This window comes from Plectropomus leopardus, chromosome 13 (genome assembly GCF_026936395.1).
Source record: "Plectropomus leopardus strain MGB_pleo_1.0 chromosome 13, ASM2693639v1, whole genome shotgun sequence".
Classification (NCBI taxonomy): domain Eukaryota; kingdom Metazoa; phylum Chordata; class Actinopteri; order Perciformes; family Serranidae; genus Plectropomus; species Plectropomus leopardus.
Genome location: NC_142188.1, coordinates 8937683 through 8963313, shown reverse-complemented (window position 1 = coordinate 8963313; position 25631 = coordinate 8937683). Strand labels below are relative to the sequence as shown.

General features: G+C 38.2%; 1 protein-coding gene and 1 non-coding gene across 3 annotated transcripts in view; one reads left to right on the top strand and one right to left on the bottom strand.

Moving 5' to 3' along the window:
- Positions 1-468: 468 nt before the first annotated feature.
- trnar-ccg (transfer RNA arginine (anticodon CCG)) lies at positions 469-541 on the bottom strand. The gene has a single exon. It is a non-coding gene; the product is annotated as a tRNA-Arg (tRNA).
- Positions 542-2578: 2037 nt separating this feature from the next.
- The window catches only part of anapc1 (anaphase promoting complex subunit 1), a 56683-nt gene continuing 33630 nt past the window's right edge, over positions 2579-25631 (top strand). For both annotated transcript variants that reach the window (XM_042502205.2, XM_042502204.2), the window contains exons 1-24: positions 2579-2752; positions 4676-4915; positions 5180-5344; positions 5666-5708; positions 5836-5933; positions 7594-7676; positions 7888-7961; positions 8072-8217; positions 8293-8450; positions 8767-8898; positions 9578-9796; positions 10827-10922; positions 11101-11191; positions 11826-11891; positions 12032-12169; positions 12558-12701; positions 14721-14781; positions 17655-17710; positions 18139-18270; positions 18348-18422; positions 19290-19391; positions 20135-20304; positions 22284-22375; positions 22997-23145. In XM_042502205.2, the coding sequence (XP_042358139.1) occupies positions 4700-4915; positions 5180-5344; positions 5666-5708; positions 5836-5933; positions 7594-7676; positions 7888-7961; positions 8072-8217; positions 8293-8450; positions 8767-8898; positions 9578-9796; positions 10827-10922; positions 11101-11191; positions 11826-11891; positions 12032-12169; positions 12558-12701; positions 14721-14781; positions 17655-17710; positions 18139-18270; positions 18348-18422; positions 19290-19391; positions 20135-20304; positions 22284-22375; positions 22997-23145 (2706 nt within the window). In that variant the 5' untranslated portion in view covers positions 2579-2752; positions 4676-4699. The remainder of the gene's footprint in view (positions 2753-4675; positions 4916-5179; positions 5345-5665; positions 5709-5835; positions 5934-7593; positions 7677-7887; positions 7962-8071; positions 8218-8292; positions 8451-8766; positions 8899-9577; positions 9797-10826; positions 10923-11100; positions 11192-11825; positions 11892-12031; positions 12170-12557; positions 12702-14720; positions 14782-17654; positions 17711-18138; positions 18271-18347; positions 18423-19289; positions 19392-20134; positions 20305-22283; positions 22376-22996; positions 23146-25631) is intronic.

The window sequence follows — 25631 nt, the reverse complement described above, 5'->3', positions numbered from 1 at the left end:
ATCTGAGAGTATGAATGCTACCACCAGAGTGCGACTCTCTCACTTTGCCTCCCCAGTCGGCTGCAGTGCGTCACCACATTGCTCATGGATGCTTTAGCAGCCCTGCAGTAATGAAATCTGAGTGACTGATATGGCAGGATGACCTCACCTCCAACAGCCAACCTGCCGCAGCTGAATTAAAATAATGGGGCGTCTGTCCTGGTTGTCTGGGTGTTAGTTGAGTAAGAGTACTATAAAGTTTATTTTCTTGTTTTTATGGAAAGGCAGCATGAAAAAGGCCAATTTTATCCAACATAGGAACCAGTCCAACAATTATGGGAAGATGCACTGCATCCAGATTTTCTGATGGTATCAGTACATCTACAATAGCTGCAGATCACATTTTCTAACATACCAATTCACTGCAGTATGACTTCATTTAATTAATGCTGTTTTAGCAATTTATGGCCAAAGAAGATTAGTAATGATCAACCCAGGTGGGACTTGAACCCACAATCCCCAGCTCCGGAGGCTGATGCCTTATCCATTAGGCCACTGGGTCAGTCATCATCATAAAAACACCCAGAGGATTTAACTTTAATCAAAATCTCTGTTAATCAATTTGATATTCTTGACATAAGATGGTTTTTCTAGAAAATTGCCTCAACAAAACATGTTAACGACTGAGTGATCGTGACAAAACAAGCAATCAAAACACAGAAAAACCTTTACCTGACCCAGAAATTGTGTTTTAAATGCACCTTTTTAACATCAATTTGATTTATAATAAAATATATTTTGGTTTGAAATCCAGATGTTTTACTGCTGCACTTTAACCCTAAAACTGTCATCTTCAATCAACAAATTCATTTTGAAATACAGAGGTTCAAGAAAAGGGAGCAAGCGTGAGTCAGAAAGTGCATTATGAATGCAACTGCGAAGGAAAATAATAACATTAATGATTTGTTTTATCAATCTGAGTCAGACCCGTGAAATCACACTTTCCCTTTTTGGGTTTTCTGTCATCTCTTTTTACATTTCCCTTTAAACCTAAGCAGTCTCACCTTCTCTCTATTTATTTCTCTATAACACACACACACACACACACACACACACACACACACACACACACACACACACACACACACACACACACACAACACCCAGGGAGCTCCACTGATATTGTCTGGGCTAGATAACTCAGTCAGATTATACTCTGTTGTTGTGCATCATCCATCACACCCATCAGCACCCGTAATGCACAGACTCCTCATTTTCCACTCAGGTGTAATTTTTCATGAGTACCTTTTGCTGAATTTGATTTCTTAGATGCAGAAGGAGTTACAAATATAGTACAGTGTTTAGTCTGTCCATTTGTCAATAACATGAAACTAGATTCTACACTGGATGTTACTGGACCTGAAATATTTTGAAGGTTGTTGTGCATAGGATAAATATTAAGATTACATTACATTAATTAATGTTTGATTTGTTCATTCTGGGCTACTGTAGAAACATGGTGGTGCAACTGTACGTAGAAATAAACAGCTTATTCTAAGGTATGAGAACACAAGAATTCTTATTTTCAAATGATTATACACTGAAAAAAACATACTTATCATAATATATGTCATTTTTTGCCAATATATACTCCTAATGTCCACACAAAAAATCTAACAAATTAAGAAATATTCAATATAAAAGACATCATTCATTAGCAAAAATAATGTTTTATAGTTAAATAATTGTTGTCTTCAGTCTGAATCTTAGTGTGACTTCAAACAGGCGCTGGCAATTACCCAGCACTTCCCCTTATAAATATCAGCTTATTTATACTTAATTGGGGTGACAGTGATCCTCTCTGCAACATTCATTAATATCCTCCACATTTAACCCTTAAAAACCAGGAGTGACATCACTTCCCATTTTCTGCATTCAGATGCCTTTCACAATGTTTAACCTTTCGAAGCTTGAACAAATTGATGCAATTTCTTTTAAAATATGGGAAATGAGCAACTTGGTAAGAAATGTTTCACAGATTGTAAGAAATTAGTTGATTTAGAAAATTAATTTTTTAAAAAAGCTGGGGAAATGTCCAGGGAAAAAAAGAAAAAAAAGCTAAAAAGTATATCTATATTTAAAAATATTTAACAGAATAATAATTATTTTCTTTTTTCTTGCTAATGTTTTTGGGAAGTTGCTCATTGCCTTCTTACAGTGTTTCTGAAAGTAATCAGGCCATTTAGCTTAAGTTTCAAAGGGTGAACCATGCTATCAAGTCTGCAAGTCATGTAAACCTCACTGCTTGAAACTGTTTTGCATCCAGGCCTCTTGTCAAGAGTGACATCATTTGATATTATATCATAACACAATAAATATAATATATAAAAATCAATATTATGATTTAATTCAGGCGTTTCACGAGCAGTTCATTAAACGAGTGTGGGAAAAGAAGTTCATAAAAAAAAAAAGATGTAAGAAAAAGACGAGGGAGGATGTTTTCTGGATGGAGCTGCCCTAAATGAAGACAGCCAATCAGCTTCGCGCTCCTTCTTCCTGAGCGCTGATTGGCTGGCTCGTGGAGGAAGAGGATGTCGGGACAGCAAAGATGTCCGCGCTCATTTGAAAACCTGCGGTAGCCAAATCCACAGTTTGGCACCTGTTTCGAGTTGTTTTTATGTTGGCACCGGTGACGACGTTGTGCCCAAGCGAGACTCAAACTAAGGAAAGACAGGGACTCCGCGACAAGAGCCAGATTATTCCGTACTATCAGGTTAGCGGCTTAATGTTTCCCTGCAAACTCAAAGCTAGCTGAAGCTAACATTAGCTAGCGTGCTAATAGAGCCAGTGAAAACAACTGTACGCTTATGGTTTTTAGCGTTAGCATGCTAATAGCTAGCATCACAGCTAACTGTCAGTCTCAACATGTTTATTTATATAACTTACACCATCATACTGGCTGTCAGCCTCTGAGTTTTATTTTTATTTTGGGTAATGTTAACTATTATTGTTTTATTTGAAAACGTCAAACTAGCCGCTAGCATAGCGTCTGTCAGAGTGAACAGTATTGACAATTGCTATTGTTTGCCTCATTATATTGGGGTTTTCTAACAATATAACAAAACGTGACGGATAATATCACAGTTAAGAGTTTACCAAAATAATCCAGTGATATGTTAATAGAGTAATGACGCCACAAACTGTTATTCAGACAACACTAATCGCTGCATGTGTAATCTGCTTTTTCGGTGTGATGAAAATGTTCAGTTTTAGCGTTAAATGAAGGTAAAATGACTAGTTTTTTATTTGAACGGGGTGACCACCTTAACAGCATCAAGTACAACTGTAATACAAAGAATCATAATTTGACACCCACTGTCATAACAGTTGCGCAACTTTTAGCTTTTTATTTTCTCCACATTTATCTATTTTTATTATGGCAGCAATTAATAAATAATCCTTTCTGAAGTTGGTCTTTATTACTGGATAACACAAACCAACACAAAACAACAATTACAAGCACACATACAGTAAATGGTTCTCCTTAACCCACCCACTCATCTAGGGCACATCCACCCACTCCACTGCACCCACACAGAATGAGTAAGCATTAGATACTGCAGGGCATATGACCTGAAACTACTATAAATAATAATAATGGTAACAATGATAATAGTAATAATAGCATTCTGTTCAGAAAATATGTTCCACGCCCAGAGCCGCCCAAACGAACATCCACTCAATCACATACAGTCCATGCAAAGACCTGTACCCAAACGCACATACATTTGCGTGTATGCATACATATAAGTACACTTAATTTAACACATAAATGATGTCACATGAGCCATTGTGTGTATGTGATAATAGCAGCAACAAAGACAATAGTGTTTTCTTCAATAGTGTTTCCATTTTACTTTAGCAAAGTACCTTTCTAACTCCATTAGAAACCATGCTGTCACTTATTAGTGAAAGAATTGATACAGCATTGTATTACGATATCTTTGCTTGACAACATGGTATCAATACACACACGCCAAGTATACATTTTTTTAATTCTATAAATTATGAATATTACAAATACAAATTTTTTGATAGCCCACTAGAAAGTAATATAAATTGCTTTTACAGTCCACTAGAGACATTTTGATGCAGTAACAATGATTAAAGTCAGATGAGCTGACTGAAAAAAACAGATGCTGACAAAGTTTTCCTTTCGGGACATAATTTGCAGTTGAAAAAGGTAATAAATCACAATATCACAACATATTTAAATTTGTAACAATATTGTCTTGAGACTTAATTGTTATGATTATATTGTATGATGAGAACTCTGGTAATTTCCACCCCTATCACTCATGTTTTTGACTGAGGGTGGTGGGTTTGTCCACTCCAAATTAAAATTTTGCATCACTGCCAAGACATTGCAGTGATTGGGTGGAAAAAATCCACAAAAACAGGCGTCTAGGCTTCCATGGCTTTAGATTTTTTTTTAATGGCATATTAGTCTTACCCTTGTTTCAATTCCCCTGCTGCTTTCTAAATGTTCTTATTAACATGCACAACAGTGGAAGAGTCTGATAGAATATGTTAAATCCACTAGGTTGTGGTACGGCCAGTAAATGAAAAAAAAAAGTTGAGTTACTTGTTTATTTGTAAACATTTTTCTGTCTTCTTCTTTCTCTTTGCTTTTCAGAAATAATGCTGATATCTGGAACTCATGTCGGAAGTCGTGTATGAAGAGACAGCCACGATGATCGCAGCAGGGGAATTGCAGTCGTTTGTCCCGTTTGGCCGCGAGCACTGCAGGAACCATCCAAACGCCTTCAACCTGCAGCTCAGAGAGCTCCAGCCCGCCTCCGAGCTCTGGTCGTCAGATGGTGCTGCCGGCCTGGTGGGGTCGCTGCAGGAAGTCAGTCTGCAGGAGAGAGAGAGGGTGAGCTTGCATGGCATTACATGACTTTTACACTATGGTACTTACATTACACCTGTACAAGAACTTCTGTATGTAAAACATTGAAGAAGATAAAAGCCATAGCAGTGTACAAGTTGAAAAATAGGAAGAAAAAACACCAAGAGAAAGTAATTACATTTAAATTTTTAAAATATGTTTCTTGCATGGCACTGAATTTTTTTTGTCTTTGCATCAAAAAGTAACATCGTAGTGTTACTATCCTAATGGGTGTGTTTCGATGGGCAGGAGTGCTGGCAGCTTAGGAAGGGCTGCATGGGAGTCAGAGAGGAGGATGTGGAGTTTGAAGAGGAGCTCTACGCAGCAGGAACTGTTGTCGTCTGGAGCCAGGGCAGTCGGACCCAAGCTTCCAACGTATATAAGGCCTTCACTGTCGACAGCCCAGTGCAGCAGGTCAGTTACTGAATGCTATTTTAGACAAGAAGCTATTGAGATACCATTGTTGATTTAGATGGTAATTAAGGTGTAGGTGTCAGTTACAGTTGATGACTTTTATTAGGTAAGACAAAATACTTTAAAACAACTTAAGTTTGTGAATAAGATGAAAATAATCATTTCTTTGTTCCATGGTAGCTTTTTGTAAGCATCCGCTATATATTTAAAGACAAATTTGTAAGCACAGTGGAAATTCACCGATTGTCAACATTCATCTTTTTTTTGTTAGCTTGCAAAACGAATATCTCGAGGAGTTGACACTTTTTATTCTTTCTTCAGGCCTTGTGGTGCAACTTTGCTGTTCCAGCGAACAAGAAAGACGGTACTGAATCATTAAAAACCTTTTGTTTTGAAGGAGAAATTCTTGTTTTAAGTTATCCATTAATTTACATGGCAATTCTGTTGACGTTCATAAAGAAAGATACATTACATTTAATGTTTTTTTACAGAGGAGGAGGTAGAGCAGACAGTGTGTATCATCCAGAGTAGCTGCGTCAACGTTCACACTGTAACTGGGAAGGATTTCATCTCACCGCTACCTTTCCAGGTGAGAGGGAAGGAGAAACTGGAAGTAACTGGTTTCTTTCAGTGTAACTCACTACAGACACGATGGAGGCGTGAGCAAGTTAAAAACCTAGTGATACTCAAAGCCTTCAAACTTTGATATCCAGAAACAAGTTTGGGCAACTATTTAGAGCCACCGCAGAGCAAAGTTGCTTCATGTGGCATCGACAGCTAGTATATTTAATACATATTGAGGATTGAATTCTAAAATCTTTGTTTAACCTTTTTGGAACGGTTTATTTGACAGTCATGCTCTCTCACTGACTTTATATTCCCCTAAAGTAAAATGTCCCTAGCTTTTTTTTCTACATAAATCCTGAATGCTTTCTGTGCTTGAGTGTGCATCTGTGCATGTGTGCTTGCAAGCAAGTGTTTGATTTAGTGATATTCCCCAGGGCTGATCCATTGTCTGGCTAACTAGTAATAATGGAAACCTTGGATCACTGACAATCAAATGAACCCCATCAATATCAGATGCCTGTGAGTGTGTGAGAAACAACCATGCTTGTTTGTCTTCACTCGCTAAACTAGAATGAGTTTGTTTGGCCACATGCAGGTATGTTCTCGACAGTGCAAATGTGTTTGAGTGTATGTGAGTGTGCACTCTGTTATTTTAGGGTTGTGTGTGTGTGTTCTCATTAGTCTGTTGCACAGCAACAAGAGGTAATTTAATTCAGGGATGTGTTTTTACCTGGAAGTTGCAGAAACATTGTTTGTTGGCAACTCAGAGGAAATCCTGTTTCCTCTCTGCTTTGTGTTTTTTTGCTGACGGCCTTTGAAGGTGGTGAGAAAGTTTGTCACCCACTCTCATTAAATAATTGAAATTATTTAAGAGGTAAGGAGACAAGATTTTGGTGTTTTGAGCAGACCAAGAAAATCCTTGTAAGAGCCTCTTTGACAGAAAGCATCCCCACTACCGGGGCGGTCCTTGACACTGAAGCCCTTCAGGGTACTTCTCTCTTGTAAACCATTAAACTCTCTCTGGAAGTGGCAAAGAAGATTGCTTTCTTATTAGGTTCAATCAAAAGTCATATTTTGCAATATTACAAATTGGGTTGCAAGTGACATTCATCACATGATCAAATCTGTAGAATATTTTCTCAATTAATGGACTTCTCATTATATCTTAAATGTCAGAGGATCATGCAAAAATGTCCATCACGGCTTCCCTGCTCCCTGAGTGATTCCTCCAAAGTGCTTATTTTGTCTGGCTAATTCTCCAAAATCTAGTGCAGTAACAATAATGCAGCAATATTAATCTGACATCACTTCATTTGATAAGCTTTAGGTTATGATTGTTAGCCAAAATTGAGCTGGGGCATTTCTATGACCTTCCCCTACATTTGTTGTTCTATAGTGATGATGTGTTGCTTTAAAAGGAAAGTGCATTTCTGTTTTAAAAGATGATGATATCTTGATGTTGTTTCTGCTGTCCCCACATGGCAAAAAAAATCAGCTATTGCAGATTTAAAAAGTTTCCTTTAGGTCAACTAGAAGTTTTTTAGTCAAGTTGTAGAAATTGCATTTGCTTCTGTATTCAATTGAGTAAAAGTGAAACATTAATTGTTGTCATTAATAAACAACAACATGACAATATGTTAAAAAAAAATCTCCCCTGTCTTCCCCCTCTTTTTCTCCTCCAGGTCTCAAATGGCTGGGCGACAAAGTTTGGACTTTTGTTAGAACGAAAAAACACAGCGACCGACGCACAACTCAGCCCTCCCGGGTACACACTAACACCGCACACTTACATACATGTTTTTAGATTCAAACACCCGTGTAAGGAGATGCAGCCGCACACATCAAAGCTCAACACCTGAATAAATGTGTTTGCATTAAGGACAACCTCTGAGTCACACACTCTTGCACACACACAAGCTCACTTAAACCATGTCATTTGGAGGCTAACTGAGGCACTGAGCTCTTTTTCTCTACAGGGAACCTCTGCCCACAGTGTTCAGCATGCTGCATCCTCTAGACGAGATTGCACCAGTAGTCTGTAAACCTGCAGGTACGACAAACACTAAATCACACACATTATCTCTCTCTCTCTCTCCCCTCTGTCCTCTCTCTTTATGAGTCATCAACATATTTTGAGCTGATTCTGTGTGTTTTTTCCAGGTCAGTTTGAAGGCTCCCGTGTGCAGTATGCCTCTGACGCCACCATGAAGATAGTTTTCAGCTGTTGTCAGCCCTCTATAGTTGTCTTCTATGACACTGTACAGGGAATACACTCTGTCTGGGCCCTGCGCAAAGTCACACAGGACGTAAGTGATTACACAGACAGACAGACAAACACACTGGATACCTGTTCCTAACCCTGAGCCTCCAATCTCCATCAGGAGCGCTCTACAGTTCTGCGGTGTACAGCAGATCCATGTGGCACTCCGTTGGGTCTGATGGCATCAGGCTTCCTGACTTCTCACCTCCGTAACATCTCCCGCCTGGACTCCCCTGGTGGCAGTGGGTTAACTGGGCTCGGTCCCGTAACTGGACCGAGGTAAATGTGAATTCAAAGTGTGTTCATCACACCAGTTAAAATGTGGGATGTTTGGCTTTCATGTGTAAATGCATCATGATGTCCACTATTGTTATTTAACGTTTATGCTAGGAATGTCCAACAGAGACAAAACCTGGCAGGATAATCAAATGCATAAAAGACAGTAGATGTGTAGCCAGAAAGAGAAATGACACGTCAACTATATGAATGCATCATTTTTATTTTTTAGAATAGCAAACATTTCTGCTGGTGACCTTTAAAAGCGTCTCTGGTCCCATGCTCCTGTCTGATCCTGTCTCTGATCCTCTTCTTTTAGTTGTGCCGTCAGCACCAGCTCTCCTCTCCACTACAGCGCTCTGCACAGCCATCAGGGCAGGACCATGACGTCTTCACCAGGATTACATTCCCGTGTTCACTCCCCGAGTATATCCAACATGGCTGCTCTCAGGTGAGTTTGACTACAAATTGAAGAGGCTCATAATGTTTTTTAGATAGATTGATACTTTTTTTGTCCCCGTGGGGAAAATTGGTTTGCTGCAACAATCACACTTCCATATATCAACATAACAAAAAGATCACATCAGTAGATAAACCACACACTTACATTGAAAACTGAGTGGAATTTAAAGAGGCAGGACAGAGGAGATGTTTTAAACAAACAGTTCAGACAATGTTTACATTTCTTGCCACAGGTAAAGACTTAGGGAAATAAGCTTTTGGCACGCAGACCAAGCTCCTAATTAAAATTTACCACCTATTTTAGTGTTATTAGTACAACTGATAAATATTTTGAGCCAGTATGGACAAAGGATTATCTAGTTCAATGCTTAAACTTAGACTCTTGACCAGTAAATTCGGGACGCAACAGGATGCAGAGCAATTATTTTTGTATAAATACTTTATCACTTTATTCTGTCTATTGCAGACTGCACACATTGCTTCACACACATTTCTGAATTTGTTAGAAATGTACTTTTATTACTGTCCTTGTGCACGTGTTTTTGCCACAACACAGGATACAGAAAAAAGTACGTGCTCGGTGAAACGTTGCTCCACAACACCACCAGTGGTCCTAAACATCACTGAGTGCTATCTCCCTTTTCTCTTCTTGTGTCCTTCTATCCCAGCCGCGCCCACTCTCCAGGCATGGCGGCTCCGTCCCTTTCAGGTGCGGCTCGTTTCAACACGTCCTTCCACAGCCCGTCCCCCAGGGGGCACCATGGCTTGATACCCTCTCCCAACAGCACAGTGAACGAGACGATGCTGGTGCCGGAGATGGAGCCCATCGTACCCGACCTCTGCATGGAGCAGCTGTGGAGTGAGACGATCACAGCTGGCTGTCACAGGTAATAACCAGAACTGAACTCTACAGAAAACAGATGCAGAGTTTGTGCAGGAACATTATTAATTTGTATCAGTGACAGACAGTTATTGTGAATGAATCATCGATAGCTTCATTTTAATGTGATTTCAACTTTGTCCTCTAAGTGATGGCCTTTATCCTTGTGAGCTCAGCAATGCGGCTGCATAGCTTTCTAGTCTATTTTAGCACCCGAACTTTTAGGCATACATAGGTATATGTAGCCACAAAAGATTTAGGATTTACTGTAAAATACCAGCAAAATGCTTCATAATCAGAAACCCAGATGTGTATTCCCTTGTTTTGTTCTGTCAGAAACATTTTTATGTTTTAGAAAAACAGTTTTCTGAATATTTCTTTGTGCAATAATTTGGTTTCATTTTGTAATGAGGTATTGCTTAATACCTCCTTTATACCTTTATATATTTTTTATCACACCTTTAGGAAGCTCAGAAGCGCCCAGGTAGAGAGAGAAGTGAAGCATTTCATCATGACACTTTCACCAAATAGTTGAAACGTTGCTGTGATTTATGTTGACCTATCAGTGACGGTATCCGAAAGAGAGAGCATATCGGGAAGCATCCTCACTTATCACAAATTTTTTTACCAATTCTAGCTCAAGCAACTGTAGTAACTACTGTTATTTCACATGAGTGTTGCAACTAAGGATTATTTTCTGTACTGATTAATCTGACATTTATTTTCTCAAATGAGTCATTGGTCCATAAAATATCAGAAAACAGTGAAAAATGTCTATTTAATTTTCACAGAGCCTAAAATGATGCCTCTAAAAGTCTCAAATTCAAACATATTAACTTTTATGTCACACAGATTAAAGAAAAGCAGCAAATCCTAACACTGAAGAAGCGGCAACAAATTTTTCTTTTTTTTTTTTTCTTTTTTTACTTACAAAAAATGACAATCAACTGATTATCAAAATAGTTGTGAAATACTTTGCTGTTAGTCAACTAATTGCTGTCCTGCCTCACCTGAGTCTTCTCCTTTTGTGTTTGCAGGGAGATGAGCAGCCAGGCATCTAAAATATTCCTGACCTCTGACCTCTGTGAGAACCGCTACCTCTGTTTCCTGGTGGAGTCTCACCAACAGCTCAGGTCAACAAACACACACAGTGTAGCCAATCACAATAAATATTATTAATATTAAATGAATAATTAATAAACATTTGATTCAGACATCACTGACATGCACATTCTTAATATTATGGAATCTACTTTTCTTCCTCTTCATCATCTCTTTCTGCAGGTAACATCTTTTTCATTGTTTCCACAGATGTGTGAAGTTTATTGAGAGCAACGATTCCTCTCAGCTCATTTTTGCCTCTGTCACGACCATCCCAGCCAAAGATGCAGAGCCTCTGCAGGTAGATAACAGTATTTAGGCTATGAGATTTACGAAGTGTAGGCGACAGTTACATATTTAAATCAACAAAGTATTGATCATAAACTGATAAAAACACAAACAAGCATGAATAATATGGTTTGTTGTGTGTGCATGTCTAAATTACCCATGACACCTAATAACATCTGTAATTTAAGCACCTTAAGAGTAATCACAGATATTAAACTGAATGCAAATATGTATAAAAAAAGCTACTCTAATTCTACTTTAACAAACAGATTGGAGAGCAACATTAAACACATAACAGTCTTGCTCAATTTTGTAATACAGACTGCATTATTTGTTGACTTGCTCACCTTTTCTTCCATTGAGTGATGTAAATTATGTGTGAATTTTACACCAGTAAACAAATAGTTGAATTGCAAAAAAGGAATTGCCAACAATTCTGATGATCAACTTGCATTTTTAAGCATGAACGCTCAAACTTTATTGGTTAAGTTTTTCAAATGTTAATATTTGCTGTTTTTTAAATCCTTCTAGGAGCTGAAAAATTAACTTTGGGAATTAAAAGAAAGAATAATAGTTAATGAAAATATTTTTTAGCTGCATCCTGAGTGACTTGAGATTTTTTCTGACAATAAAACTTTGGTCCTCAGAATATCGATGCCATGCTGGTTCTGGAGGCCTGCGGCAGTCTGGTTCTCTACACAGGAATCACCAGGGTAAGGATTTATCAAACCACCAAGACTTAAGTCAGATTAGTGCATCACAGCAGTACATGGACAATTATTTGACATTTCTGCAATTAAAGTGATTTCCTGTGTGCTAAAGACACGAGAGTCCTGATATGCTGTCCCTTTAGGTCAGTAAGGTGTTTGTCCCCGGCCTCCTGTCGCCCACCTTCAACCTGAGCAACCACCTCTCACGCTTCAGCACGCCGACAGAGAACGTTAGCACACCCGCTAATGCTGGCAATAAGCACCTCCAAAGACTGGATGAGGTACCGGCGTGTGTTGTAAACACATTTTGCTCTGTTCATAGATAGATTAAATCATTTGATTTTGTTATTGCTATTATTTTTTTGTAATAATGCATCTTTTAGATTGTACCTGTGGTACTTTACTCAACTGCCATCCAATCTCGTAGCGTCAAAGAAACAATTTCCACAGAGAAAGACAATCTGTCACAGTCAGCATGGAGGCGTGATTCAGTTTCCTGTTTTATAATTATTCCATTTTGCTGCTTGAAATAATCAGAAAATGATCTCTGAAAAACATTACACCTTACAAATTGTATTACCCACATTTTTTTATTTATTTTTTTAAAATTTATGACCAACTGAAGATACCTTCTGTCACCTCATCTTGCCTCCTTTTCCTCTCTTCCAGGCCGTGATGCCTTCACCAGTGTCCGAGGTGAGGAGTCCAAACATTAAACACCATGAAGGTTCATTTTTGGAAGATTACACTTTCCAACATGCCACGCCCTATATCCATGCCTTGCGAGACCCCGTCTGCAACCGGGTCACTCTGGTAAGTTTGTGTGTGATTTGTTCACCATTTTATTTTCCTCCCTGATACCATTTCTCAGCCAATGAAATCTTCTGTGATTAAACCTTCACTGGAAAATTTTAAAAACAGTGTTTTTTCTAATTCTTGAAAAATACCAATTTTGGAGATAGGAGGTTTGCGCCTGACAGCATCGATATACTGAAGGCGGATGAGACTAAGTAGTAACAAGTGTCACTGTAAATTTTAAAGACAAACTGGCTTTACATTGTAACATACAAAGAGATCTTGTCTGCTGTTTATGTTTGCATTGAAGAGAGCTGCAGGCTGCAGTTATGATCATTCAAAGAAAACAGCTCTGCAAGAGTCTTCCTTATGGGTGTAGTTTCTAGTCAGTGATGTGTGTGTGATTTAGGCCCATTAATATTTTTGAATGGGAGCCACAAAGAAGTCAGTATTTGTGTGTGTGTTCCTGCCTCCTGGGTCAGTCCTGTCAGACTTTGTATAGACGGCCTCTTCAGCCGCGGGACACTACAGAATACACACAACAACACTGTTTCTTTCTCACACACACACACACACACACACACACACACACACACACACACACACACACACACACACACACACACACACACACATCCTCACTAAAACTCTTGCTGTCACGTTGCTGCTCTTTTGACATATTGCCTCTGTTCATTGATTTTCTCTTTCACCTCTTGATGTGCCAATCTGAAGACTAATTGTTTGCTAATGTCGCTTGTTTAAGTGCCTCTCTGTATGTTGTCAGGTCTACAGTTTATTTCTTTATCTTAGTTACTTTTTAATCACCGATGACAAGAAACGGGTCCAACACTGCAAGAGGAAATGTAGCAAGATGTTGTGATGTATTATTCCTCTAAAATAATTGAAATAAGCTATTGTGATTGTGTATACATTAGGAATTATCCTAAAAAAGGAAATCAGAGCTCCACATTCACAGCTAAAAATATTACTTAGTTATTTTTCCAGCTCATTGATAATTGCTGTGATTATTTAAAGGAGCACAAGAGATGTTTGTAATGAATATTGGAAATATTCACACTACAGTAAATACTATAGTTTTTAAACACTTTAAATGATGAAGGCTCCTCAAAATGAATGTAATACAAAATGTAAAACGCACTTTTGTGTTTTTAATTTAACCTATAACCTGCAGTCCTTGTTTTACACAGTGTGATTACATTTAGATTGTTACACCAGTGTTTTTTTTACTATATTAGTGCTGCCTTTTTAGAGAAATGAAATGAAAAGAATACAAAGAATATTCAGCTAGTGGGTTGTAAATTGTGATTGATAATCCGGGTTTTAGATGTGGACACATTGTGTAAAATCCTGTTTCATCTTCATTTCAATATTAAGTATGACAGCTTGATTTTTCCCAATATGACACACACAAAAAAATACATAAAGGAAACACAACTCCTAAAACAAGTGGTTATAGATCACCTTATTGTTGCAGTCAACGTAAACCAGACTGCGTCTAGAGACTCCAGTCAGTAAACACCTGATGTGACATTACTAATTGGGATGCTGCACGAACATTTAATCAGATACAGAGAGAAGCTGCAGCAGTTTTCAGCCATGTGTTGGTGTCTGGTGTCGCTGGAGACGATGAATCATTGCACACACCAATTTATTTTTCTATTAAGGAGTTTTGCTCTTCTGTTGAGATATTTCCTTGCCTTGTGGAAGTCAATTTTTTCATAGCAGACATCTTAACTTGCCACAAGAGGAAAAACAGGTGCAAATAGATTAATGATAAACAAATTCCATTTAGCTGCTCACTTTCAGGCTCTTGGTAGTTGTTCATTCTGCTGTCTCACTTTCATGACTTAATGGGACGCTTAAACAGAACAGAGCCATAGATAATGTTATTAGAAACACCTGTTGTTTTTCTGCAGTGACACGTCAAAATATGTTGGAATAGATTTAGAGTTAAGAATTGAATTTAGTTTAAGAAAGTGGTTCAGCTGAGTTTTTGTACAATTTCTCTCTCTTTAGGAATTAAGCAGTGGCACAATGCTGAGGATCTCCATCCCAGAGATTGCTACCTCAGAGCTCGGTGAGACATACACACACACACACACACACACACACATATCTGTAAGATGGATGCATTAAACAAAAACATACTGTGTGCGCACATACAGTACATTTAATACTAGGTATCATGGCCCTTGATGTTGATAAGTATGCTTTCTGTCATTAAAATGTTGACCACACATGGGCGCACACACAGACGCACAGGCACACACACACACACACAGCTGAGCTGAGTCAGGGCAGTTAGGTCCTGGAAATTAGGTTTGAAAGAGGCCCTACGTTGTTTCACAGTGACGTATAAACTTGATGCATTGAGGATGCCATTACAAGGCAGACACGCACACGCACACACACACACACACACACAGTGTCACACTGATAATAATAAAGCCACTGCATCATCTCATCCATGTGCAGCTCTGAGAGAAAAATTGGATGCACAGGAAAAAAATCTATTTTTGTTCTTTATAATTTGTGCCACATGCATATGATTTTTCGTGAACTCAGATCTTTATTATCTGACTTGGGAGCTTCAGGTATTACATAGCAATGTTTAAATTAGCCCTTAAAGACATATTAATAATTATCTGGGGGATTAGAGTGGAAGGCTTATGTGCGTGGATGAACCAAGAGACATATTCACGTGAGAAATGTATTGTGTGTGAACCACACTTAATTAGCGTAGTAACAGTCTGTTTTCCAAGGGTCAGTAAATTCCCACCTTCTCTTTAAACAGTTGTTCATATTAACTGATGCGATTATAAGGATCAAAAAAAGGAAAAATAAATATAGATTCCATTTACCATTTTTATAGCATGTTTTACATTAAGTTAAAGCTTTCTTTTAACATTTTGTTTCCATGTGTGTATATGTTGTGTAAAACACATCTGCCAGTCATTTCTCTTTTGATCAGACTACAGCTCTGTTAAATTTTGTTTTCTCATACATAACATCATTAATAATAGATTAATAGATCATTGCCTGTGATTTTATATCGTAAAAAAAATCCATTCAGAAGTTCAGCTTCTGGCAAAGGACTTGTGACTGCAGACTTTGAGTAGTAGTTTTATTTTAAATCTGATTGTATGTCTTCCTCATGAAAACTTGCTGATGACCAGGTATTTAGGAATAATCAATACGTATTACAATTTGTGGTGTCATGATATACTGGTATTGTTGATAACCATAATATTTAAAATGAAAATATGGATATCTCGCTAATAATAAACAAATAATAATATAGTGTATATAATTCAGTGCCTCTTAAATAATTTGAATTTCTTTCTGTTTTCACTTTGTCTCCCTCTCCTCCTCCCTGCACTCGTATTTTGAGTGTAATTTAATGTAAAGCACAAGAGACAAAGTTACAGATAAATCTGACTGGTAGCATTATTATGTTTTAAAATTTTCTATAGATGTCACGATACAATTTTAGTGAATTCTTTTGGACACAGTTATTGTGTAGTGAAAACCTGATATCGTGCCAGCCCTCATTACAATGACAATGTAGTGTTTTATTTCGAGCTTATTAAAGCAGAGGTCTGCTGGTTTATCTTTTTTGTTTTGCACTAATGGGTCCCTTGCGCTGTTCAGATCTCTGCCCCCACCATGAACCTTCAAGTTTCTTAATCTCCTCAAGCTATTGTTTAAAGCTCGCCTTTTTTCTTCAAAGCCTCAACATCACTAAGGTGTGTGTGTGTCTGTCTGTCTGTCTCTTTGTCTCCCTTGTGTGCGTCCCCCTCTGTGTCTTTGCCGTGCGTTGCTCCCCATTATTTAGTAATCAATCCTACAGACGAGGCTTTCTCCCTCTAATGAAATGGCATTTATCCACCTCTTCCCTGACCTTTCCCACTCTGGATGTCCAATTAAGATATCCTGGTGATGTTGATTAGGAATCTGATTGGTCAGAGTTGTTAGGAGACACACAGTAACACTAATTACTGTTGTATTGGTGGTTCTTTTTTAATTTCCTTCTTTTGTTTTCTGGTGTTAATGAGAGGAGGCTAGATAAAAAGAATTCTGTTAAATAAGGAGAAAATGTGATTTTTAAAGTTCTGTTCATCCGAGGCTGAAAGTGGAAACACAAAAAAAGTTATGAGAATTGTGCTCTTTTCTCTCAGTGTTAATGTGGATTTTATGCATTTATTGGAAATAATTTTTCTTTCTTAAACTAGTTTTATGAGCTTTCTCTGCTGGCCCAAGGACTCAAACAAGCACTGAATCATGAAGTCTTTAAATATCAACTCTGTGATGAATAATATCACCCTCACTGCCCTCCTCTTCCTAAGTATCAATTTGAGGAGATCTGGGGCATAAAATCTGACCTACCATGGTTTTCTTTCATTTTATGATTATAAATTACAACTCTAAAGTTAATCTCTAAACTCTACAAACCACATTAGAAGGCAAGACGAGACAAGTTTATTCATACAGCACATTTTAGCAGCAGCAAAGTGCATACAAACTGCAAAAGAAACACATTATGAAAGGACATTTAAAATAGTTATGAAAGAGCCAAGAGAATAGAAAATAGAAAGTTGCTAGAATAAAATAAAACGTGTAGAATGAAAGAATAAAAGTTTCAGTGCAGTATAAGAAATCATTTTGTGATTTGATAAAAGGCAGTAGCAAACAGAAGTCTTCAGGCTTCTGTTTTCAAAGAACTGAGTTGCAACTCAGTTTTTGTTCATTTTTTCCAGATAAAATCTGAATGTTGCTTCTTCATTTTTAATTTTGTGTCTGGGGACAGAAAGCAGACCTGTCCCAGATGACCTGGTCTGGATGGTTTAAAACGTAGCATACGATCATGAATGTGGTATTTTGAGATCTGTTCTTTGCCAGACTGGATTGTTATTGGTTTGTTTATCTCTTTTCTCCTTTGATTCATTTCAGTCAGGAAATGCCTTCAGGCGATTCGTTTCATTTTGCCCAAGGATGCTGCCATGAAGGTTTGTAGAACTGATGGTTCACTCTGTTAAAATAATCGAAAAATGAAACAGCATCAGGCCAACTGGGTACTTTTTTTAGATGCCTGTGGACAAATCTATGATGGGATGGCATTTTTCATTAATCAATGAATCTTGAAAACTTTACATATGGAATATTAAACAGTGCACAGACTCTTCACTCAGATTATCAATTCAACCAGTTGTTCTGTCTGACACACAATTTGCCATCATTTAAAACCTATGTCACTATTTTGGTTGCTGAATGCATTATGATTGTTTTATTTAAAATTTAAAATGACATAAATCTAAATCGATATACACCTTTTGTAGTAATAAAATGGTTCTGTGATGATGGAGAAACTTTTATTTCACTTCAACTTGGTTAATTTAATAAATGCTGTAAAAGTGGACCTCGTGTTGTGATGCAGGTTTTGGTAAAGTGGTATAACATCTACAACGCCCCCGGTGGTCCCAGTGCACATGCAGAGTGGAACCTGTTTGTCACCTGTTTCATGACACTGATGGGCTACAACACGGAGCGCCTGGCATGGACACGGAACGTGAGTCATTAGTAGAAGTGTTTTCTACTCTGTTCTTATTGCATGCATTGACCTTGCCCTTTGTCCTTTTTCCACAGCTGCATTTTGAAGTGCCTCTCTCTCCGGTGATTGCAGCTAAGAAGGCTCGTCCCTCTGATGGAGGCTCCGAAGAGGTGCGTGACAGATTGTATGATCGGTTGGGATGTTTGTGGCAACTGGCACCATCTGCGTATAGACTTATAATCTCTGAAGGATATTACATGTTTGCGGGAAAGAGTGGACTTTACAGCATTTAGAGCAGACACAATAAAAATAAAACAATATCAAACAAGAAAAATACTAAGAATTCACGTGAAAATTTAAGTTTGTCGAAAAAGGAGAGATTTTAATACTGATTTGCAGAGCAGAACATTTGAGAAATCTTGATGCTATTAGTACATGCATATTATGCAATACTATTTTTTTAATAATATTTGAAGGTTCTCCAGACCTTTACTAATGATAGAAAATGTACTTTAAATTTGTTTTTAGGACATCTGGATTTTTTGTTTAAATTAGGATTCAAGCTAGTTAAATGTATGTTTCTAGGTTTTATATTAATATTAATGCCAGTGACACATTTCACATAAAATGTGTACAGAGACTGAAAGACGTGGCAGTTCTTTCTTTGACACATGGAAAGCGAGTCAAAAAATTATTTTAGCTCTCAGCTTTCTGAACAGTTTTGGACAAAGGGAAAGCCCAGCACTGTAAACAAACCCTGTAATCGAGGGGACCGTTTTACTGTGTGTCTGAAATAAACGTGTAACATAATGGAGAAAATAATAATAAATAAATGGTGTGTTTGAGGGAACTGCATGAGCCTGATTCAGCTGAAGAATGCTGTTGACTCCTTGACTGCCTAGATGTGGCGATGGTTTTGCAGCCATCATTAATACACAAAATATTCCGTTGATTCATTGCAGTATATATATTTTGATATTCAAAACTGGTTAGAGGACCTTTGCACGGGCTTTTATCTCTGTCTTTTCTCTGTTAAGGACTTAGAGTACTTGTTGGGGTCTCATTACCACCGTCAGATGAATTCCCAACCTGTCTGCTCCAACAATGCTCTCACTACAGAAACTGTGGACCTGTCCTCTGTAAGTAACTCTCTCTTCAACAATGCCAGGATTGCTATGTCTTCTATGAAAACTTTTCAGATAGAACTTTAAATGTGATGAAATGTGATGGGTGGTGCTGGTGAAGGGGTCATAGAGCCGACGGGTGTGTGTGTGAGATCAGTGTTGGGCTGTTGGTGAGCGTCTGCCACCCTAGTCTTTATGGTGTGGAAGGAAGTAAACAAACACCTTAAGGCGAGAAGGAGTGAGATCAAAAGAAACTTATATTAGAAAGATTATTTTGCTGTAGACCATGAGCTCTTAAGCAGAAACGCTTCCTGATGGTTTGTGCTTTTATTCACTGGCACATGGTAAATGTCCTTTATTCTTTTAACACTGGATTGTGTTGTTAATGTGCTAACTGGCTAACTAGGGTCCTGACAGAACATATGTGCTATTTGGCTAGTTAGTTGTACTCTTTGCAGTGTGTTCACGTGCGTTTTTGGCCAACACACAGGTGACATGAAGCGAAGCAACAGTAGTCTCATGTTGCCATAAATTTTTGGATGTCGGTTTGGTGTGCCTTAGCCTCAGAGATGAGCATATCTTAGTTAAAATAACTACTTTTACTATTATTTTCATTTTATTGTGTGTTCTCACAGTCAGTTTGGTACAAATTTACAATAACAGCATCTCCCCTGTTACATCTCATGTACATCGTTCTTTGCTTTTTACCCTCACCTTTTTTACTTTTCTTTTTCCTTCTCCATCTTCCTTTGTCCTAGGCGTCCCCTCACTCCAGTCCATCTCTGAAGTTGGACAGTTCAGCTCCTCTCTTTCCTCACATTCCCTCTCTTTTCTACGTTCTCCATCTGCTCTATCAGGAGCTGCAGCTGGACGAGCTGCAGAGAGCAAGAGCCTCATCACTGGTCTGTCTGCTGCAACAGCTAGCCAGGTAACCACGACCTCTGTGTGTGTGTGTGTGTGTGTGTGTGTGTGTGTGTGTGTGTGTGTGTGTGTGTGTGCGTGTGCGTGTGCGTGTGCGTGCGTGCGTGTGTGTGTGTGTGTGTGTGGGGTGTTGTGGTGTTAATGTCTGTATTAGCTCCTACAAAGGACAGTAAATTGCATGTGGCTTGTGCAGATTGGTCAGGTGAGTAGATTGCTTATATCGTATATATGCAAATGATTTTTAGGAGTAAAATAATCGTAGAACTGAATGAGTGTGAAACTGTTGCTTTAATACATAAAGGTTACAAAACAGAGAAACATGTGCCTTTTATCCCAAAAAAACAAAACCTGGTCTGCTTTTCATCCAACTACATTTAACTCCTGCCACGAGGAGAAACACTTTATTGTTTTCATTGAAAGCGTGCGTGTAATGAAGGCTCTTTGGTGATGTGTACTGAGAAATAAGCTCCAACAGGTTGTCAAGTGACTGGTGACAATGACAATAACAGAATAGGTGGAGTGGGAGAGTGAAGTGCTCTTCAGACTAATTGGCCTTTGTTGGTTCGTATGTGGGCTGCTATGAATTATGGTGCAAATTTTTATACTTTTACTGCTTCATGAGGGTAACTGGTTAAGGCTAAAATGATGATGCCAATTGTTTAAATAGGAGTTTTTTTGCTGGAGTGATTTGATTTTCTTTTAAGGGCAGGTACATTTGTGTTATTTTCCAGGCTTTTCAAATGAAAACACCCACTCAGCTGTTAGCAAAAAGCCGTGACGTAGGTTAGAGTGCTGAAAATAATAATAACTGAAAGGGTTAGTTCAGATTGTTTGAAGTGGATTATTATGAGGAACTTATCCATAGTCAGGGTAATATCTTTACTGCTTTACCTTTTCTTTAGACAGGCCTTTGTGAAGGGGAACTGATGCCATTAAATCGCTCTCTTCAAAGCCACAAAACTCCATTGATAAAAGCAGTAATTTTACCTTGTGGATTGCAAGAGTTGCTGGTCTACTGCGTCCTCGTTTGCGTATGTTATGTGACCCTTGAATCTGTTCTAATGTGGTGTCTACAGCAGTATATTTCTTAGCCTCCATGCCAGTAATGGGAAATATAGTTAATTTAAAAGTTTGTTTTCACACAGTTCACAGCTTGGCTCAGTCAGGGAGAAGCAACTTAGGACGGAAAATTGTATTTGTACTGTATTTTCTTTGTTGTTATGATTTTGCTTTTTCCCGGAATAGGAAATGGCAACAATATGAATTGTTGTTGTGGAAATGTAATTTGTTGATGACCTTTAATTGGTGGTTATACTTTTATATTCAGTTCAATGCTGCTTAAATTATTCCTGTAATCCCTGGTGATTGTGTGCATTAACAGATACACACACACACACACACACACACACACACACACACACACACACACACACGATAGTAAAGAAAGAAGGTTCACAAGGTGATGATGACACACAAAAGTTAAAGGCAGGTGTTAAAAATACGTATTGAGAGGACAGTAAACTGAAGGGATGAAGGACTTACTTTAAAGATTCGTTTTACAGGCAAACACACTTCTTACATACATTCACAAAATATTCCCAGTGTGTAACACACACACGTACACACCCACACAGGCACAGCTGAAAATTGTGTGGGAGGCAGAGCTCGGTACTGCGATTAAAAACTATTGATTATCTGATGTAAAGCAGAATGGTCACGACTCACAGCTGTTAATTACTCAGAGCGTGCGTTTAATTTTTGCTCAAAAACAAGTTAAATGCCACAGAAGCTCTGTGAGAATGAAGAGCTAGTTTTAGATTTTAATCAGTGTCCTGCAGGAATTTACTGTGAAGGACACAGACAAAGCACAGTTAATAAACCTCTGATAAAAGACTCGAAACTTCGCGAGGAGTGATGTGTTCATACATATGGAGTTACTGATTAACAGGAATTTAAAAATATATCATAGGTTTATTTCGTTTGCAGAGACCTCCAGTTGGAAGAGTATGTGGATCTGTACTGGAGAGACTACCCCTCATTAATTAGTGGCTTCACTGAGAGCTGCATCATCGACCAGGGTAAGACCCATTTGATCCTCTAATAATGGTATCAGGTCAGGAAATAGACAAGACATGTTGTAGTGAAATAGAGAGGGCAGGGTGACCTACTGCTGATACTCAACAATAATACTTTAGATGTCTGTGGTTTCCTGTAGCACACATCTTCAGTAGTGAATATACACAAGGTTTGGACAAAATAACAAGAAGAACAAGGTACTTTACTGTAATATCTTAGTAAAAGCCTTTTATTCACTATGGGTGAAGTTGCACTTGTAACCAGTCTTTATTGGTAGTTTTTGGGCGCCTGTCAACAAAAACCACTAAATGCGTTTATGTTATTTTGTCCACATTTACAGGTATTACATTTGTACTGCTGCCTTTGTAATACTGGTGTAAAGGGAAGGGATGAAATGACATGAAATAGAAAATAATCCAGAAGTAAATGCACATATGCTGACTTCACTTAAATTGTCCTTAAAATAAAGAAGAAAAGTCTAGTTTTTTTAACTGACACCTTTTGATTGTCTTTTGAAGATCACAAGGCCTACAAAAAGGTTGTGTTTACTAAAAGGGCTCTAGCTTTTCTGTTCCAACTCTCATTTGCTCCATTTATTAATTCCTTCTCTTCCTCCTCTGCAGCTCTCATTGGTCAGATGCAGCGTCCGTCCTACCTGAGGCCAGAGCCACCCTGTGTGCTCAGCTGGCTCAGCAGCTGTCTGAGAGGGGAGGAGATCCTGCCCTTCCCCTACCTGCCCGGCATCTGTCAGAGGACCAGGCTGCTGGTTCTGGTACGACCAAAGCTTTATTTATCACTTTGAGCAATCGTAATCTTTTAAATGTGTGATGACGTGCATCATGTCACCGAAACCAAATTCATATCATTCACCACCAATACAGATTACATAGTCAATCCTTTCCTGGCTTTTGAGAGAAAAAAAACTTAAAGGCAAAATTTGCAACCATTATCTATACACTATCTATATTTTAGGATTTTGTCCAGCCATTTCATGGAAAATTAGCTCTCTTAGATCGTCATGACTTATACAGCACAAAAGAAAATGTGACTTACTTTACACTTCAGCCAAATCACACAGCTTACACAATCAGGCTGTTTTCATATTTTGTTAAATGTCACAGGGAGTGAGGAATCGCAGCTGCAATAAGAAGGTTGGTTCAGATTTTAACAATAGTGCAATTTGACTTGCAAAAAAGATTTGATTTATTAAAAATGATGCAGTATTAAGACAACCATAGAGATGTATGACTGTGTTTGTATTTTGACGAGGTTCTGTTGGCCTTTTTATACATTTTATCACCCCATTGTTGATTGTGTGTGTGTGTGTGTGTGTGTGTGTGTGTGTGTGTGTGCGTGTGTGTGTGTGTGAGTGAGAGAGAGAGAGAGAGAGAGAGGGGGTAAAGAGTTCAGCTTTGATTGACACACAGTCAGATAATTTATTGTGTAGCATGTCTGTGATTCTTTTTCTGAACATAAAGAGCATTTACTCCTGGAGATGTGCACACACACATGTGTGTGTGATGCTGCCTGATTCAACCTTCACTTACAAAGAAAGGAAATGCACTTAGAAACGTGCCTTGTTTCCAGCTGCCTGCTGCCATTGTTTCTCTATAGGATGACGAAGGTGATGACGACTGTTGTGAAACAGACTGAGGGACAAATTAGAGAAACATATAGATAGATATTTACAATACGTGCATATAGATGGATCAGATCATAATGTAAAAAAAGATCCTAAAAAAACTAATGCATCATATCATCCTAAAGGTGAGCATTAAAAGTTCTTGTGAACAGTTAAATGTAACATTTCCTGTGTCAAATGGAAATTTCTATAGTGACAAATCTGTTCAGTCATGTAGTCGACGTCCTCACGGGACTGCAATTGTTGTCTCGCCTATTAGCTGCTCAGTGTTTTTAATTATCGACCGTCTTGAATAGGATACATTTTTTAGGAATTATGCTTAAATTAGACTGTTTCAAACTTAAAAAACATGTCAGACCAAAAAACTGTGTCAAATTGCTCAGCTCCTTTCACTGCAGTAGAAAATGTTTGTTGTCTAAAAGAATTCAGCAGTTACACGTAAATTTTATTGAGCTTCGACCTCATTTTGGATTCTAGTGTCCTGAAGGTAGAAGCTCTTCTTGAGACTCTCATACCACTTTTCCTCCAAATTAGCACTAGTTTTTGAAGCTGTGGTTTCGTTTATGATTCTCCGAACCTTGGTGCTATTTAGCAAACCAGCCTGTGTTTTCACCAGTTTTGCGCTGAACCATTGTAATCAAGGATGTGTTATCAAGAAAGGGTGTTGCACAAAGCACAATGGAAGTAAACAGTAGTCTCAAAATTGTAACATTGATTATCTGCAAGCTTTTGTTCTTTTATTACATATTTACATATTTGTTTTAACCCAAAAAACATGCACCAACTAACTCTTAATGAGACATTGATGCTCTTTTGTTTCCAATAATTTTTCATTTTTTTCCATTCTTGCATTCTCCATCCTTTCTTTCCAACCTGACACACCGTTCAGGTAAAGAAAAAACTGGCATTTATCAGTTCCAGCTAAAATCCAACTTTTTGGGCTCAGAACCAATTTATTTTTGGTTGAAATGCTCAGGAACAGTTCAAAATTAGGTGCAGGAACTCCAGTGAAGCCTGTTCCATGTTGGTGGAAAAATGATATCAGTGCTGGCCTGGTGTGTCTCGTGCTATCTTCAAACGTCTACAGGGAAAGAAAAGCTGTTTGCAGATTAATTGGGATCCTTAATTATTCTGTGAGCCTTATTCAAGCAGCACCTTGTGTACATTATGATTCCAGTAACATCTAAAATTTGACTAAATATATATAATACCAAAGATAGGATTTAGTTTGTGTAGGCGATGCACATGAGCATCTCTGCGTTTGCTGCTGCTCCTTTTTTTGCCCGTGGGTGGCGCAGGTTTCTCTAGTCTGCAGGTCTGACCTTCTTGCCTCTATCTTGCCTAATATTGGCTGGATTACTTGAACCTATATTTAACTGCTTCATATCAGCCACACTGTGTTCTTGAAGATAAAGTACTAGACAGACTGGCGTGGATACAAACAGACGGTTATTAAATCTTGTGTACTCACTTCTGTGTGTACATGTACAGTATGTGAACATGTGCTGTATGCAGAGGCTTTGGTTGTGAGCTCTAGCTTTTGTTTCGACCTTTGTACGATTTCTCCTAACACAATGCTGCTTCATATTGTGATGAATGTAATGTCTGCCAGGATC